The 15,643-nt window shown below is 45.8% G+C and overlaps 1 protein-coding gene across 1 annotated transcript in view; it reads right to left on the bottom strand.

The window, feature by feature from the left end:
- Positions 1-14,193: 14,193 nt before the first annotated feature.
- LOC139279435 (N-acetyl-beta-glucosaminyl-glycoprotein 4-beta-N-acetylgalactosaminyltransferase 1-like) overlaps positions 14,194-15,643 on the bottom strand; it is a 980,786-nt gene continuing 979,336 nt past the window's right edge. The window contains exon 20 of the mRNA XM_070898559.1: positions 14,194-14,393. Within this exon, the coding sequence (XP_070754660.1) occupies positions 14,267-14,393 (127 nt within the window). The 3' untranslated portion in view covers positions 14,194-14,266. The remainder of the gene's footprint in view (positions 14,394-15,643) is intronic.

The following is a 15,643-nucleotide window of genomic DNA, read 5'->3' as shown; positions in this document are numbered from 1 at the left end:
ATCACCCTGCAGCCTCTTAGTGTCCTCCTCACAGCTCACACCTCCACCCAGTTTAGTGTCATCTGCAAACTTGGAGATATAACACTCAATTCCATCATCCAAATCATTAATTTTGTTGTGTGCCACTTTCCACTGCAAAGATGAAAATGCAAATTTTTAGAGAGGGTGTCTTTTTGCTTGGTGGGACATATACAGCTCGTCACATTTACAATTGCATTGAATAAATGAAAATATTATTTACACTAACTACAGGACGAATTAACTGCACAGGCAGCAATGAATGAATATGATATAATTGGCATCACGGAGACATGGCTCCAGGGTGACCAAGACTGGAAATTCAACATCCAGGGGTATTCAACATTCAGGAAGGATAGACAGAAAGGAAAAGGAGGTGGAGTGGCATTGCTGGTTAAAGAGGAAATTAACGCAATCGTAAGGAAGGACATTAGCTTGGATGATGTGGAATCTGTATGGGTGGAGCTGCGGAATACCAAAGGGCAGAAAACGCTCGTGGGAGTTGTGTACAGATCACCAAACAGTAGTAGTGAGGTTGGGGACAGCATCAAACAAGAAATTAGGGATGCGTGCAATAAAGGTACAGCAGTTATCATGGGCGACTTTAATCTACATATTGATTGGGCTAACCAAACTGGTAGCAATACGGTGGAGGAGGATTTCCTGCAGTGTATTAGAGATGGTTTTCTAGACTAATATGTCGAGGAACCAACTAGAGGGCTGACCATCCTGGACTGGGTGATGTGTAATAAGAAAGGACTAATTAGCTATCTTGTTGTGCGAGGCCCCTTGGGGTAGAGTGACCATAATATGGTAGAATTCTTTATTAAGATGGAGAGTGACACAGTTAATTCAGAGACTAGGGTCCTGAACTTAAGGAAAGGTAACTTTGATGCTATGAGACCTGAATTGGCTGGAATAGACTGGCAAATGATACTTAAAGGGTTGATGGCGGATAGGCAATGGCAAACATTTAAAGATCACATGGATGAACTTCAACAATTTTACATCCCTGTCTTGAGTAAAAATAAAATGGGGAAGGTGGCTCAACCGTGGATAACAAGGGAAATTAAGGATGGTGTTAAATCCAAGGAAGAGGCATATAAATTGTCCAGCAAAAGCAGCAAACCTGAGGACTGGGAGAAACTTAGAATTTAACAGAGGAGGACAAAGGGTTTAATAAGGAGGAGGAAAATAAAGTATGAGAACATAAAAACTGACTGCAAAAGCTTCTATAGATTTGTGAAGAAAAAAAGATCAGTGAAGACAAACGTAGGTCCCTTGCAGTCAGATTCAGGTGAATTTATAATGGGGAACAAAGAAATGGCAGACCAGTTGGTTTGGTTCTGTCTTCACGAAGGATGACACAAATAACCTTCCGGAAATACTAGGGGACCGAGGGGCTAGTGAGAAGGAGGAACTGAACGAAATCCTTATAAGGCGGGAAATTGTGTTAGGAAAATTGATGGGATTGAAGGCTGATAAATCCCCGGGGCCTGATAGTCTACATCCCAGAGTACTTAAGGAAGTGGCCCTAGAAATAGTGGATGCATTGGTGATCATTTTCCAACAGTCTATTGATTCTGGATCAGTTCCTATGGACTGGAGGGTAGCTAATGTAACACAACTTTTTTAAAAAGGAGGGAGAGAGAAAATGGGTAATTATAGACCGGTTAGCCTGACATCAGTAGTGGGGAAAATGTTGGAATCAATTATTAAAGATGAAATAGCAGCACATTTGGAAAGCAGTGACAGGATCGCTCCAAGTCAGCATGGATTTATGATAGGGAAATCATACTTGACAAATCTTCTGGAATTTTTTGAGGATGTAACTAGTAGAGTGGATAAGGGAGAACCAGTGGATGTGGTGTACTTGGACTTTCAAAAGGCTTTTGACAAGGTCCCACACAAGAGATTGGTGTGCAAAATTAAAGCACGTGGTATTGGGGGTAAAAGAACTGGTTGGCAGACAGGAATCAGAGAGTTGGGATAAACAGGTCCTTTTCAGAATGGCAGGCAGTGACTAGTGGGGTGCCGCAGGGCTCAGTGCAGGGCAGTGGAGCAGACTTTAGAGGCCCGGCCTGCAAAAAGAAAAATAATTCATTTGCACCAGCAATTGCTCAATGCCTGACTGCCTGACTGCGTGGGGGCGTTGGTTACCAACTTATGTTGTGTTCTGTAACATGGCATCAAGACTGCAGACAAGCGTGTGGCTGCCTCAATGGAAGCAACTGTGAGGCACCCATTGCAAGAATTTGTGGCATCAGGCGTAGCAGGGTAGAATTGGTCTTGGGCGGCAGTGCAAACCAGGTGCTATCCCATCGTCCACCCATTAGACGCCCGCCCCATATTCAGTTGCATTGAAATCAATTAACAGGCTTCCTCTCACCCCAATGAGAAGCAAAATTATCCTTGGCTCATTGGCTACCTGAGAAAGAGAGTGTTCGGAGATCAGGCCTTCAAATCTGGCACCAAGCTCATGGTCTACAGGGCTGCAGTGATACCCGCCCTCCTGTATGACTCATGGACCATATGCAGTAGACATCTGAAAGTGCTGGAGAAATACCACCAACGATGTCTCCGCAAGATCCTGCAAATCCCCTGGGAGGACAGACACACCAACGTCAGTGTTCTCGGTCAAGCCAACATCCCCAGCATCAAAGCACTGACCACACTCGACCAACTCCATTGGGCGGGTCACATTGTTCACATGCCTGACACAAGACTCCCAAAGCAAACGCTCTACTCAGAACTCCTACACGGCAAGTGAGCCCAAGGTGGGCAGAGGAAACGTTTCAAGGACACCCTCAAAGCCTCCTTGATAAAATGTGGCATCCCCACCGACAACTGGGAGTCCCTGGCCAGAGACCACCCGAAGTGGGGGAGGAGCATCCGGGAGGGCGCTGAGCACCTTGTCTTGTCGCCGAGAGCATGCAGAAAGCAAGCACAGCAGCGGAAGGAGCGTGCGGCAAACCACACTCCCCACCCACCCTTTCCTTCAACAACTGCCTTTCCCACCTGTTGACAGGGACTGTAATTCCCATATTGGACTGTTTAGTCACCTAAGAACTCACTTTCAGTGTGGAAGCAAGTCTTCCTCGATTTCAAGGGACTGCCTATGATGAGGCCCCCACTTCCCTCCCGCCACTGATCAGCAAAATTGGTCCATGCCCACTGCTTCCAACATAGATAATCAAAATGGGCCCCATTAAACTTTTGAACTTCCCCGTCACTAATCATAGAGATATTCTCCATCACTCCACTTTCTGCTCTTCCCCCTCCTTTTTCTCCCTCTTACTTTCCTGTTCTCCCATCAATCTCTTCCATTCCCTTTACTCCGCCTCTTCTCTTCCCCCTCCTCCTCCCTGTTCAACTCTACCCACCCTCCTCCTCCTCCTCCACTTCCTCTTCTCTGCCTCTCTGCCCATCATCCTCTCTCGCTTTCCTCGCCCTTCCTCTCTGCCACTCCCCCCTTACCCCTGAATATTACACTTGGTCTTGTCCAGTATTATAAATAACTCACCACAACCCAAATAACTCCCATTACAAATAACCCACACATTGCAAAACGCTTGCGTAATAAAGCCCCCACTCTAAAAACAAATTCCACAATAACTCGCATATTACTCATACTGAAAATATCCCCTGTATGACAAATAAATCCTCACATTACAAGTTATCCTATTATAAATAATCCTTCACATTACAAATAAACTTCCAGCCCCAATTTTCCAATTTGGTTGCATATTTCAAAACAAAACTGTCCAGGATTGTGCCAATGCAGCCCTGAGTTAGCTAAAAGCAGGTATAAGAGTGATTTAGGCTGACGCCCAGCTAATGTTCCCTCTCTGCAAATGGTACAGCCAGGATTGGAAACCCTTTATGAAGAATATTGGACACAATTCCACCTCCACCCACCCCTGAAGGAATGCTACACAACAACATTGTGCTTTCAAACCTATTGAACACAAATCTTTAAACAAGTAAAGTTATTAGTAACTGCAAAGCTGCAAGTCTGGCCTTAGTCGGAAATAATACACTACTGTCAAATATAATACTTCCACAACTAAGCTCTTCCTGTCCCATGAAGGGAACTGAAATGATATTTCACTGGAGGCAATCTGCATTTTATTGCTGCAAATGCTCAAAGTGTTTGGTTGGATTTCTAAAGCAATTATTATGTGCTGCTTCATACCACAGGGCATGATTCCATGAGTGTCACCACCATGACAGCACCAGTGAGATAGAGAGAGAGTGAGTGAGCGTATGGGGAGAGAAACAGAAGCAATGGGAGAGAAGCTGAAGGAGAGAAACAACAGAAAACTGAAGTGAAGCAGGAGAGAGGAATAGAAGTAGAAAGTCATATACATAAAGGAAGAGAGAAAGAGAAACAACAGCAAAGGAGAGAAAAACAGGAGACAAAAGGAGACAAACAGATGCCCTGCCTTAGCTCATCTGCTGCTGAAACCCTCATCCATGTCTTTGTTACCTCGAGTTCCATTCACAACTCCCCAGTTAATTATGCAGTCCCTGCCCTCATGTAGCAAGACCTGGACAACATTCAAACTTGGGCTGATAAGTGGCAAGTAACATTACCACACAAGTGCCAGGCAATGACTGTCTCCAACAAGCAAGAGTCTAACCACCACCCCATGACATTCAACAGCATTACCATTGCCGAATCCCCCACCATCAGCATCCTGGGGGTCACCATAGACCAGAAACTTAACTGGACCAGCCACATAACTACTGTGGCTACAAGAGCAGGTCAGAGGCTGGATATTCTGCGGTAAGTGTCTCACCTCCTGACTCCCCAAAGCCTCTACACCATCTCCAAGGCACAAGTCAGGAGTACGATAGAATACTCTCCACTTGTCTGGATGAGTGCAGCTTGAACACTCAAGAAGCTCGACACCATCCAGGACGAAGCAGCTCGCTTGATTAGCACTCCATCCACCACTTTAAACATTCACTCACTCCACCAGTGGTACACCGTGGTCGCAGTGTGTACCATCCACAAGATGCACTGCAGCAACTCACCAAGGCCTCTTCGACAGCGACCTCTATCACATAGAAAGATAAGGGCAGCAGGCACATGGGAACCTGCAAGTTCCCCTCCAAGTTACACACAATCCTGACTTAGAAATATATCGCTGTTCCTTCATCGTTGCTGGCTCAAAAATCCTGGAACTCCCTCTCTAACAGCACTGTGGAAGTATCTTCACCACATGGACTGCAGCGGTTCAAGAAGGCGGCTCACCACCACCTTCTCAAGGGCAATTAGGCCTTGCCTGCGATGCCAACATCCCAGGAATGAATTGTAAAAAATTTGATGATTCCAATGCTCTCCTGGCTGGCCTCCCACCTTCCATAATCTGCAGCTTCAGTTCACTCTGTAAACTTGAGCTCATCCAAAACTCTGCTGCCCACAACCTAATTCACACCAAGCTCTGTTTACCTACCATCCCTGTCCTTGTTGTCCTACATTGGTTCCCGGTCTGGCAATGCCTCAAGTTTAAAAATGTCATCCTAGTGTTCCAATCGCTCCATGGCCTTGCCTCTCCCTATTCCCTGTAATCTCCTCCAGCCCTACAACCCTTCAAGAACTCTGCGTTCTTCCAATCCTGGCATCTTGCACATCCTCAAGTTTCATCCAGCATTTGGCGGCCGTGCCTTCAGGTGCCCAGGCTCCAAGCTTTGGAATTCCCTTCCTGACCCTCTCCTCCCCTCTGCCTATCTCTCCTCCTTTAAGACACTCCTTCTGTAAAACCTACTTCTTTGACCTGTCCTAATGTCTCCTATGTGGCCCGGTGTCAAATGTTTTCTGATGTTGCTCCTGTGAAGCACTTTGGGATGTTTTACTACGTTAAAGGTCTGTGTAAGTGCAAGTTGTTGTGAAGGAGAGAAACAGAAGCAAAGGAACGGAGGGCAAGAGCAACAAGCAAAGGAGGAGAGCATGGGAGAAAAACATCTGAACTGAGGAGGAGAAAGAGAAACTGAAGCAGAGAGAGAGAGAGGCAGCAGCAAAAGGTATGAAAAATAAGCAAAGGCGGAGAGAGAGAAGCAAAGGAGCAGAAAAAGAAATAAATGGAAATGAAGAATTTTGTTTAAAAACAGACTTACCACTTTCAGTATCCTATACTAGAGAGGCAGGAGAGGCTTTTTTTTTTAATGGGGCCAAGTCCAAAATGTTTTAGAATCTCTGGCTACAATTTCACTTACCAAGGCACGAGCGAGGCAGAAGACGTCCGCAGCATGTTCCCAACTTGCTGCCGGCTCCATCCCGCTCTGTACAAGTGATTTGACGATGATTGGGCTTGTTGAGCCCATCCAGCGAGGTTCCCAGCCAATTAAAAGGAAGCGGGTCTGATGACATCACTTGATGCATTATCAGCCAATTTCCTTACATGGCCACATTCATTTTGACAGTTGTTCTGTCAGTGTTCTACAGCATTGACATGCTGCAAACACTGGCAAGCACCTCAGAATGGTGCAGGGCTGCACCCAGACCCTCCCACGACTCCTCCATATGCTTATGGAGGGCGTCATAACATGCAGGGAGGTTCCCTTTCCTTCCAATGAGCGGAAGAGACCTCTCCAGGAGACTAATGCAGCCTGGTTGCACATTGCACAAGAGGGCACAAGTGGGGATATCATCAGGAGGACGTAGTTGCAGTGGTGCAAACCTTTCAATTATCTCAGTAGATCATGAAACGTTACTGTAAAGCCACACTCAACCTCATCCTACTGTGCCACTTATTGCATCCCCATCACTCTGCCTCCCTGACGCTACTCCTGCACATCCTTACTCACACCAACGTACCTTGCACCTCCACCCATCCCTCTCTCTCTATCTGCATTATCACTTCCCCATCTCACTAGTCACCCCTCACAATCACCCTCATCCTAGTTCAATCATACCAACTAACAATGCACAAGGGTAACCACTTGGATGTTTTCGCCAATAATCATGTCAGGTATCTGTATATGTGTTGTTAAACATTGAAATCTTTACTTTCAATACTTTGTGTTCTTGGACAGATTTTTTGTGCATTTTTGGAAGTGGCTTAGTGAGTTGCAGTGAATGGTGAGACATAAGGGTAACCCCCCGCTATGGTGATGAGTGTGAAAGGAATGGCTTGGGCATTGCAGGGTGTTGGTGGGGGGTTGTGCCAATCTGGTGCACTATGTGGCAGCCATGGTGTACAGCATCAACATAAGATTAGGAGCAGGAGTAGGCCATTCGGCCCCTCAAGTCTGCTCTGCCATTCAATGAGACCATGGCTGATCTTCGAACTCATCTCCACTTTCCTGCACTATCCCCTTATCCCTTGATTCCTTAATATCCAAAAATCTATTGATCTCTGTCTTGAATATACTCAAAGACTTAACCTCCACAGCCCTCTCAGGTAGAAAATTCCAAAGATTCATCACCCTCAGTGAAGAAGTTTCTCCTCATCTCAGTCCTAAATGGCCGACCCCTTATTCTGAGACTGTGACCCCTGGTTCTAGACTCCCCAGCCAGGGAAACATCCTCCCTGCATCTACGCTGTCAAGCTCTGCAAGAATGGTGTATGTTTCAATGATATCACCTCACATTCTTCTAAACTCTAGAGAATATAGGGGTAGTCTATTCAATCTCTCTCATAGGACAATCCCCCCATCCCAGGAATCAGTCTGGTGAACCTTCGTTGCGCTCCCTCAATGGGTAAGGAGAACAAAACTGTACACAGTACACCAGGTGTTCACACCAGGGCCCTATATAATTGCAGTGACGTCTTTACTCGTATATTCAAATTCTCTTGTAATAAAGGCCAACATACCATTTTCTTTTTTAATTGCTTGCTGTACCTGCATGTTAACTTTCAGTGATTCATGTACAAGGACACCCAGATCCCTCTGAACACCAACATTTCCCAATCTCACACCATTTAAAAAATATTCTGGTTTTCTATTTTTCCTAACAAAGTGGATAACTTTACATTTCTCCACATTATATTCCATTTGCCATGTTCTTGCTCACTCACTTAGCCTGACTGGTGTCCGGGCAGCAATGTGGTCAGGTGCTGATGCCTTGTGTCTTGTGCAGCACCAGTGGATTGCGGAGGTTGGTGGTGTTGTTGGTGCTGCTGGCATGGCTGGTGGTACTAGTGTTGGGGCTGATCATGGTGGGATTCTGAGGGCCAAGGTGAGATTTTTTTCAAGGGCACCGATGTTGATGGAATTGATTGCAGGTGAGGTTGAGATGACAGAAGCGATCTGCCAATGGTGAGGGTGGTTGTTCCAAGGAGCTGACAGTGGATGAGAGTTTACTCCAAACACTTCCAACCTGCATATAGCTCAAATGTGTCTTCCAAATCTTGAAGGCTCCAGCTTCTGAGATTGAAAAGTGAACAGCTGTGAAATGGGAACTTTTATACCACATTTGTAGCAGTCAACTATTCAGAAGAATGGATACTGATTGAACACCCGACCTATTTACCTGACGTGATCTCTGAGCGCCGTGAACCTTGTGAAAAAGCTGGGAAAATGGTAAGTACAGCTCAAAATGGTGTTTAAGTGCCTTTTAACAAGCTCTTAATAATCTAAATTGCTTCCCCCGCCACTTGGTGTCAGGTCTGTTCAGCGCTGACAGACCCGACACCTGGGAGACTTGCATGGAGGCCGGTTGACAGCGAGGTACTTGCCCCGCTGTCAATCATTTCAAATTTCACATCTGACCCGCCTCCGATCCCCTCCTCTCAGCGCCAGTAAAATTCCAGCCACTGAGTCAGATAGTTTTGTTCAAATTTATTGCCATGAATGAGAATTGACTTGAGTGACGTGTGAGGCACGTGGACAGCACATGCATCTGGCCATGTCCCTGCCATCATTTCCTTAACCGACCATGGATTTTTCTGGTATTGAAACAGAAATGTGGCCATCCGGGGTAATTTCAGTTGCACAAATGTCTCCGTTGTGAACTCAGGAGAGTTCCTGGTGCCACAAACTGGCCAGTTCAGGTATATGCAGCTTTAAAAAAAAGATCTGAAGCTTCACCAGAGAATGGTAAAGAATGCAAAGATCGTATATAAAAACTTATATAAAACAGGAATATAGTTACGGTAGTGTAATGATTATGTTACTGGACCAGTAATCCAGAGAACGGCGTTCAAATCCCATCGTTGGCGTTTTGAGAATTTGAATTCAGTTTCAAAATGAAAAATGGTATAAGTGACCAAGAAGAAATGGTCGTGAAAACCCAACAGGTTAATTAATGTCCTTTAGGGAAGGAAACATGCTGTTCATACCCAGTCTGGCTATATGTGACTCCAATCCCACACCAAGGTGGTTGACTCTTAACTGCCCTTGGCAGTGGCCTAACGAGCCACTCAGTTGTATCAAACTGCTATCAACAGTTCAAGAATAAATCCCACTGCCACCTTCTCAGGGCAACTAGGGATGGGTAACAAATTCTGGCCTTGCCAGCAATGTCCATATCCTGAGAATGAATGGCTTAAAATAAGCCAGCTGTGCCCAAGTATCGGAGTATTGAGTTTGACACAGAGGGTTGACTTGCTTCTGAGTTGACATTCACAGACAGGTCATCTCAGAGGCCCTCAACCCCAAGGAGATGTATCTTACCTTCCCCAAGGAGAATGGTGAGTAACTAATGTCACTCGTCCATAGTGACAATTAAAATAGTGAATTCTCCATGGTATTATAAAAATTCTCAGTCAACATAAAATCTCAAAACATTGGATAATTATTGGAGACACTGGCATTTCACCATAGGACTTGGGTTCAAAATCTGACAGTGGAATGGAGCGATAGGGTGGATACAAAGAACGCTAGAGTTGGAAGAATGGAAGTGATATCGGTCTGGAAGAGGCTGCAGAGGTAGGAAGGAGCTAGGCCATTCAGAGATTGGTGGACGAGGTTTTTGAATGTAACATGTTGGGGACATGGAGAAGTTGAATGTCAATAATTTCCGGATTAATAGATGAACAGGACTAAGTGCAAGGTCGGTTGCGGGCAACTTGGTTTGGATGAGTTGGAGCTTATGCTAGGGAAGCCCTGGAAGTGACAACGATGTGGATGAGGGTTTCAGCAGTAGTGGGGGAGATAAGGGCAGAAGTGGGCAGTGATATGGAGGTAGTCTTGGTGATGGAAAGGACATGGAGTTTGAGCTCAGCTCAGGATCAAACAGAGCACCGAGGCAGCCTGAATGAGGAGATGGAGGAGAAGTAGTGGGTAGAATTGTGGTCTAGTTTTTTTGGGGTGGAAGTTGAACAGGATGGCTTTGACCTTTGGCCTCAGCGATGTTAAATTGAAGAAAGTTCTGACTGATCCACAACTTGATGTCAGACAAGCACAGTGGTGACTGCGGAATCAAGTGTGGTGCAGAGAGGTTGGGCTGGGTGTCTTCAGGATACATAAGGAAGCTGAGCCCATCCCTAAAGAGGGTGTCATGAAAGTGCAGCAGATTTATTAATTCTAAACAACAGAAACCCATCACAGGGGAGGGGACAGATTTTCTTATGGGGTTACAACAGTCACACTCATCGCCACCTCAGGGATCCACTCCTGCTACTCCTGGCCCCACAAAGGAATATATTTGACTTACCTGGAGGCTTCTCTTTATCCTTCCTAGCACATGCCAACCTGCTTCACCCCAGTGGGAATGTCACGGCAGCTTCCTTGCTCAGAGCCCAGTTAAAATGCCATCAGGGTTCCTACTGACATAATCGGGTCCAATTTGCATAACTTCCTGAGTCTGGTGAGGGTCGAGTTCGAAGTGGGTAACAGCCTACATACCTTGATTCCACCAGGTGAGTAGGATTAAAACCGAGGTGTTTGGTATGGAGTCCTCACTCTCTCCTGTAGTGACACACACCACTTACCTCAGTCTGGGGGGCTTCGGTACAGGTAGGCAGAGCCAAGACCGAGGGACCCGCGGCTACATGCAGGAGCACTACTGCTATTTAACCAGCTAAAGCAGCATTTACCAGCACAGGCCTCTGGCAAGATTCCTGCTGCTTGTCTAGGCAGTGCCACTCTATCTCTAAGGATATCAGTTTGCAGGGTTAACTGGAGCCAAGTGGAAAGAAATCCCAGCTCCCAGTGACAGGTGTACTTCTCCAGCTTTCATGAGTTGGCTAGACTGGCTGGTCAATCACCAACAGTGTCCTGGAGTACTGCAGGCCTGCGTGCCCAGGTATCAGAGTACCGAGTATGGTACAGAGGGTTGACTCGGTTCTGAATTTACATTCGCAGACATGTCAAAACAGAGCCCCCTTAACCCCAAGGAGATACCACTTCCCTTCCCCCAAGGAGGATAGTCACCAATTGGTCATTACATTACGGACAAAGTGTGGATTTGAGCCCCCAGCGGATGGCCAACAAGTAACAGGAGCTCCTCACGAGTGCCGTGCTGACTGTACGACTCACTGCTAATCACAGCATGGACCTTATCAAATGGTGGTTCCACCAGTTGGAGGGGCAGACTTTCAGCAGCAGCTTCTTGCCTCTCCTTGATCCAATGATGTTAAATGTCAAGTCCTGGCTATATGTGCACACGCTCTCATACCTGATCACTGTTGCTCCAAGTCTCAGAGTTTCCTCCTCTGCCATACCTAGACTTCTGCTTTAAGCATGGTGGAAGGACCTACATATCAGTGTTGAATGTACCAGGCCTGTTCATCAGTAACTGTTTAAACTGCGTCCTAATGTGATGGGCTTTTGCAATGAGGCAGGCCCACCATGAAGCTGACGCCCTGTCCAGGATACTCAATGACCTGCCAGAGTAGACCAGAGTCCTCTCTTTTTTGCAACAATTTCACCTCACCACTTAATATTACACATAGGCCGAAGGAAGCCTGTTGCATTCCTAGGGATCCTGAACCATGAAACAAAAACCGTTGCCTACACCACAATATCAACACGCTGAAGGACTGTTGCTCAGGCTGAAGTTAGCATCCACTAGGACCTTGGGTACTAATATTAATCAGCATCTGGGAAACGTGCGCCCTGTGACTTCCAATTAATACTTTGAGATCCCCTCTAGAACCTTCAATCTGTACAGCATGTTCCAGCAGCTTTTCGAGCCCCCTGGCAGATGAATCCTGCCTCTTGGGTCCGACAGAAGCTCAGCATAATGCACTCTGAAGATCTTGGGGAATGCCCTCCCTCACAGGTTTGTTTGGTAACACTGGACTTATCGGACACTGGCAGTAGGTCAGAGGAACCCTTTGGATCACGGCCAACAACCAGATTTCATCCAATGGAAAAACCATTGACAATGATTTTTAAGCCTAGTCTTGGAGATAATGCTATTTTTGATAAGTGCCCGAGAGATGCACAGGAAATTAGACCATGTCTTGATGAAATGATGCCCCGATTTGGAATGAAGACAGAAACAGTAATTTTGTAAAAGGAATGTTTTCTTGTCAATTTTATTCAAAACTAGTTCCACATACACAGACCACCCAACCGAAGCCAATTTTAGTGCTCTACCAACACCCAAATATAATCAGCACCAAGGGCCATCTTGGCCTGGTTGGTGCGCATCAACTAAGCCAGTGGGGAAGCCCAATAATATATCTTAGACTACCTGTCAGCCATTTTTAAACATAAAGACTAAAATGAAAGGAAGTTTTCAGATTCAGCATAGTCATTATGTAATCTGGTCGTGGTTTATCACTGATTATTCTCCTGTGACAGCGGAGAGCGTTTCAAACATTTTATCAATTCAATCGGAGGGCTGTCGCCTGAATAAATAACATTTTTAAAAAGATTCTTCATCTAGAATACTTCATAAAAAAGCTAATTCACTTTCCTGGAGTATTTTTGTAAACAATAAAGCCTTCTGATAATATCAAACAGCAACATTCCTACCTAGCATTATGGGTTAAAATTCAATTTCCATTTTATAAATTTAGAGCACATCATTCTAAGAACATTCTAAAAGGTTTCACCAATTCTCTACACAACTAGTGTAACATTACTGATTTAGTCGCAATGGTTCGGTTTTAAATATTAGGAATTAAAATTCAATTTCATAAATTATTTCTGAAAAACTCAACCTCCCCATCCCCCACTCAAGGGCTGACTTTCAAAGTAAGAAAAAATATAAGACAAAGTTGCTTTCCATAAGCTTGATCATTGTCACGTGAGGTGACGTGTCACGGAGGAAACTGCAGTGCACGTCTTCAAAGTCATCTTGCAGAACTGATCCAGCTTTTGAAACAAGTCCATGGCATCAGTCGTCCTTTGAGTTTAGTCTTTCTTTACATGTCACAGCAGATAACAGCTCAATGGAAGTGATTCCCAAGACATGCTTTCAGCGGCATGTATCTGTGTCCTTGTTGGGGCTGATGTTTCAGTGCCGTTTCGAGACTGCACTTTTGGAATAACTAAAATGGTGATCTCTCTCCAGACCAGGCCGTCCCTCAGAATAAGACTTCATTAGGTCAGACCTGAAGTGGTCAGCTTTACTGCCTTTAAAGGATAGCGTCCACATAAATCAAGGGGCAGTGCATTTGAAGCAGTTCCAGAAAGCCCGGGACAGTTTGTGTCACTGTTCCTTGAGTGAACATTTCCAGCAAGTTTGGTCCAAGAAGTAGAAACACGTGTGTGTGTTGTGGTTTGTTTGGTGAGCTTATGGCTCAAAGGCCAGTGTTGGTTTTCTTGGGCTGGAGAGGGACACCATATGCTCAGAGATCCCCAGCTATGTAGAATCTTAATCCAATATACTGTATGGCAAAATAAAATCTTGGGGGGGGAGGGAAAAAGAATATTACTGATAGATACAGAACATACAAAGCTTATGACGATTGTAAACGATGAGAAAGAACAGCAGCAATTAGATGGGTCACATAGTGGGCCAAGCAGATGCCTACGAGCTCTAAGGTCTCGTGGCGAAGAGGGATGCCGAGATGTCTAAGGGGGTACGTGATTACTATGACCAGAATGTCTCAGTCGGGAATGATTCTAATATTCAGACTCAAGATCTTTGCCTCTTCTTCCTGGCTTCCGTCAAGTTCTTTTGCAGTCGTGCACTGATCAGCAGCTAAAAAACAAGACATTTTGGAAATGCCAATGAGAGAAAATATAAATTGGATTGAGAGAGAAAAGTGTCTTTGTGGTTAAAATGTGAAAAACGCTTCTTCAAAAGAGATCCTCCCCCACGTAGCTCGGTAATCGGCTGGATTGCCTGGGGAGCATGCGTCTGCTGGTTTATGGTTTTTTAAAGTGCATAGAGAAAGTTTCAACCCTCGTTCGGTCCTTTTGTTGTTTTCTTGGCCTGAGAATCCCACATCCCTCGCTTGGAATGAAAATAATGGTAGAAGTTCCTGAGGCGCAATCGTTCTACCTCAAGGCCATTCTGAAGAACCCTGGGAGACCAAAACAAAAAAAGCTTTTCACAATGTATTCAGAATTAATTGGCAGTGCTGGTGCTGACTTGCAGCCAATGAATGTGTGATGCCTACTCTCAGTGCATTTAAAAAATAAAATTATTTTATATCACCAATAGCTTCCTAAAATGTCCTCTACATAACTTCATTGAAAATGCCCTACCTTGCTCTGACTGGTCTGCCATCTCCGTTATCTTTAGAATATATCTCTGGCTTCCTTCCATTTGGTGTGCCTACTCAGACACTCTTTCCTCTGAGCCATTGCTCATGCTATCCGCTCTCACTGCTCTGGGACTCAGTTTGCACTGCTGTCCCATTCTCACTCAGAGTCACTGTTGTTCCTTGCTCTCGATGATTAATCTGCTGTCTCTCTCTGGGTCAATATACTCTCTCTCTCTTGCTCTGGTTCTATATTGGCTCTCCCTGGGCCAATGCAGACCCACACACTCTCTATTTCTGAATTAATGTTGTACACTCACTCTGGCTCAATGCTGGCCCTCTCTCTCTCTCAATGCTGGCCCTCTCTCTCTCTCTCTCTCTCTGGACCAATGCAAAACCCCTAATGCTGGCCTAATCTCACAGTTGATCCCAGCTCTCTCATACTGGCCTGTTCTCTCTCTCTGGCTCACTCTCCCTCTCTCTCTGGACACTGAAGGCCCACTCTCTCACATTCTGGGTCAATGCTGGCCCACTCTCTCTCACTCTGGGTCAATGTTGGCCCACTCTCTCTCTCTCTCTCTGGGTCAATGCTGGCCCTCTCTCTCTCTCTCGGTCAATGCTGGCCCACTCTCTCTCTCTCTCTCTCTCTCTCTCAATGCTGGCCCACTCTCTCTCTCTCGGTCAATGCTGGCCCACTCTCTCTCTCTCTCTCTCTCTCTCGGTCAATGCTGGCCCTCAATCTCTCTCTTTCTCGGTCAATGCTGGCCCGCTCTCTCTCTCTCTCTCTCTCTCTCTCTCGGTCAATGCTGGTCCGCTCTCTCTCTCTCTCTTTCTCGGTCAATGCTGGCCCGCTCTCTCTCTCGGTCAATGCTGACCCGCTCTCTCTCTCTTGGTCAATGCTGGTCCTTTCTCTCTCTCTTGGTCAATGCTGGCCCACTCTCTCTCTCTCTCTCTCTCGGTCAATGCTGGCCCACTCTCTCTCCCTCTCTCTCTCTCCCTCAGTCAATGCTGGCCCACTCTCTCTCTCTCTCTCCCTCGGTCAATGCTGGCCCTCTCTCTCTCTCTCTCTC

The sequence above is a fragment of the Pristiophorus japonicus genome, chromosome 14 (assembly GCF_044704955.1).
Source record: "Pristiophorus japonicus isolate sPriJap1 chromosome 14, sPriJap1.hap1, whole genome shotgun sequence".
Lineage (NCBI taxonomy): Eukaryota > Metazoa > Chordata > Chondrichthyes > Pristiophoridae > Pristiophorus > Pristiophorus japonicus.
The sequence above is the reverse complement of the archived record's forward strand: the minus strand, read 5'-3'. Positions and strand labels throughout refer to the sequence as shown.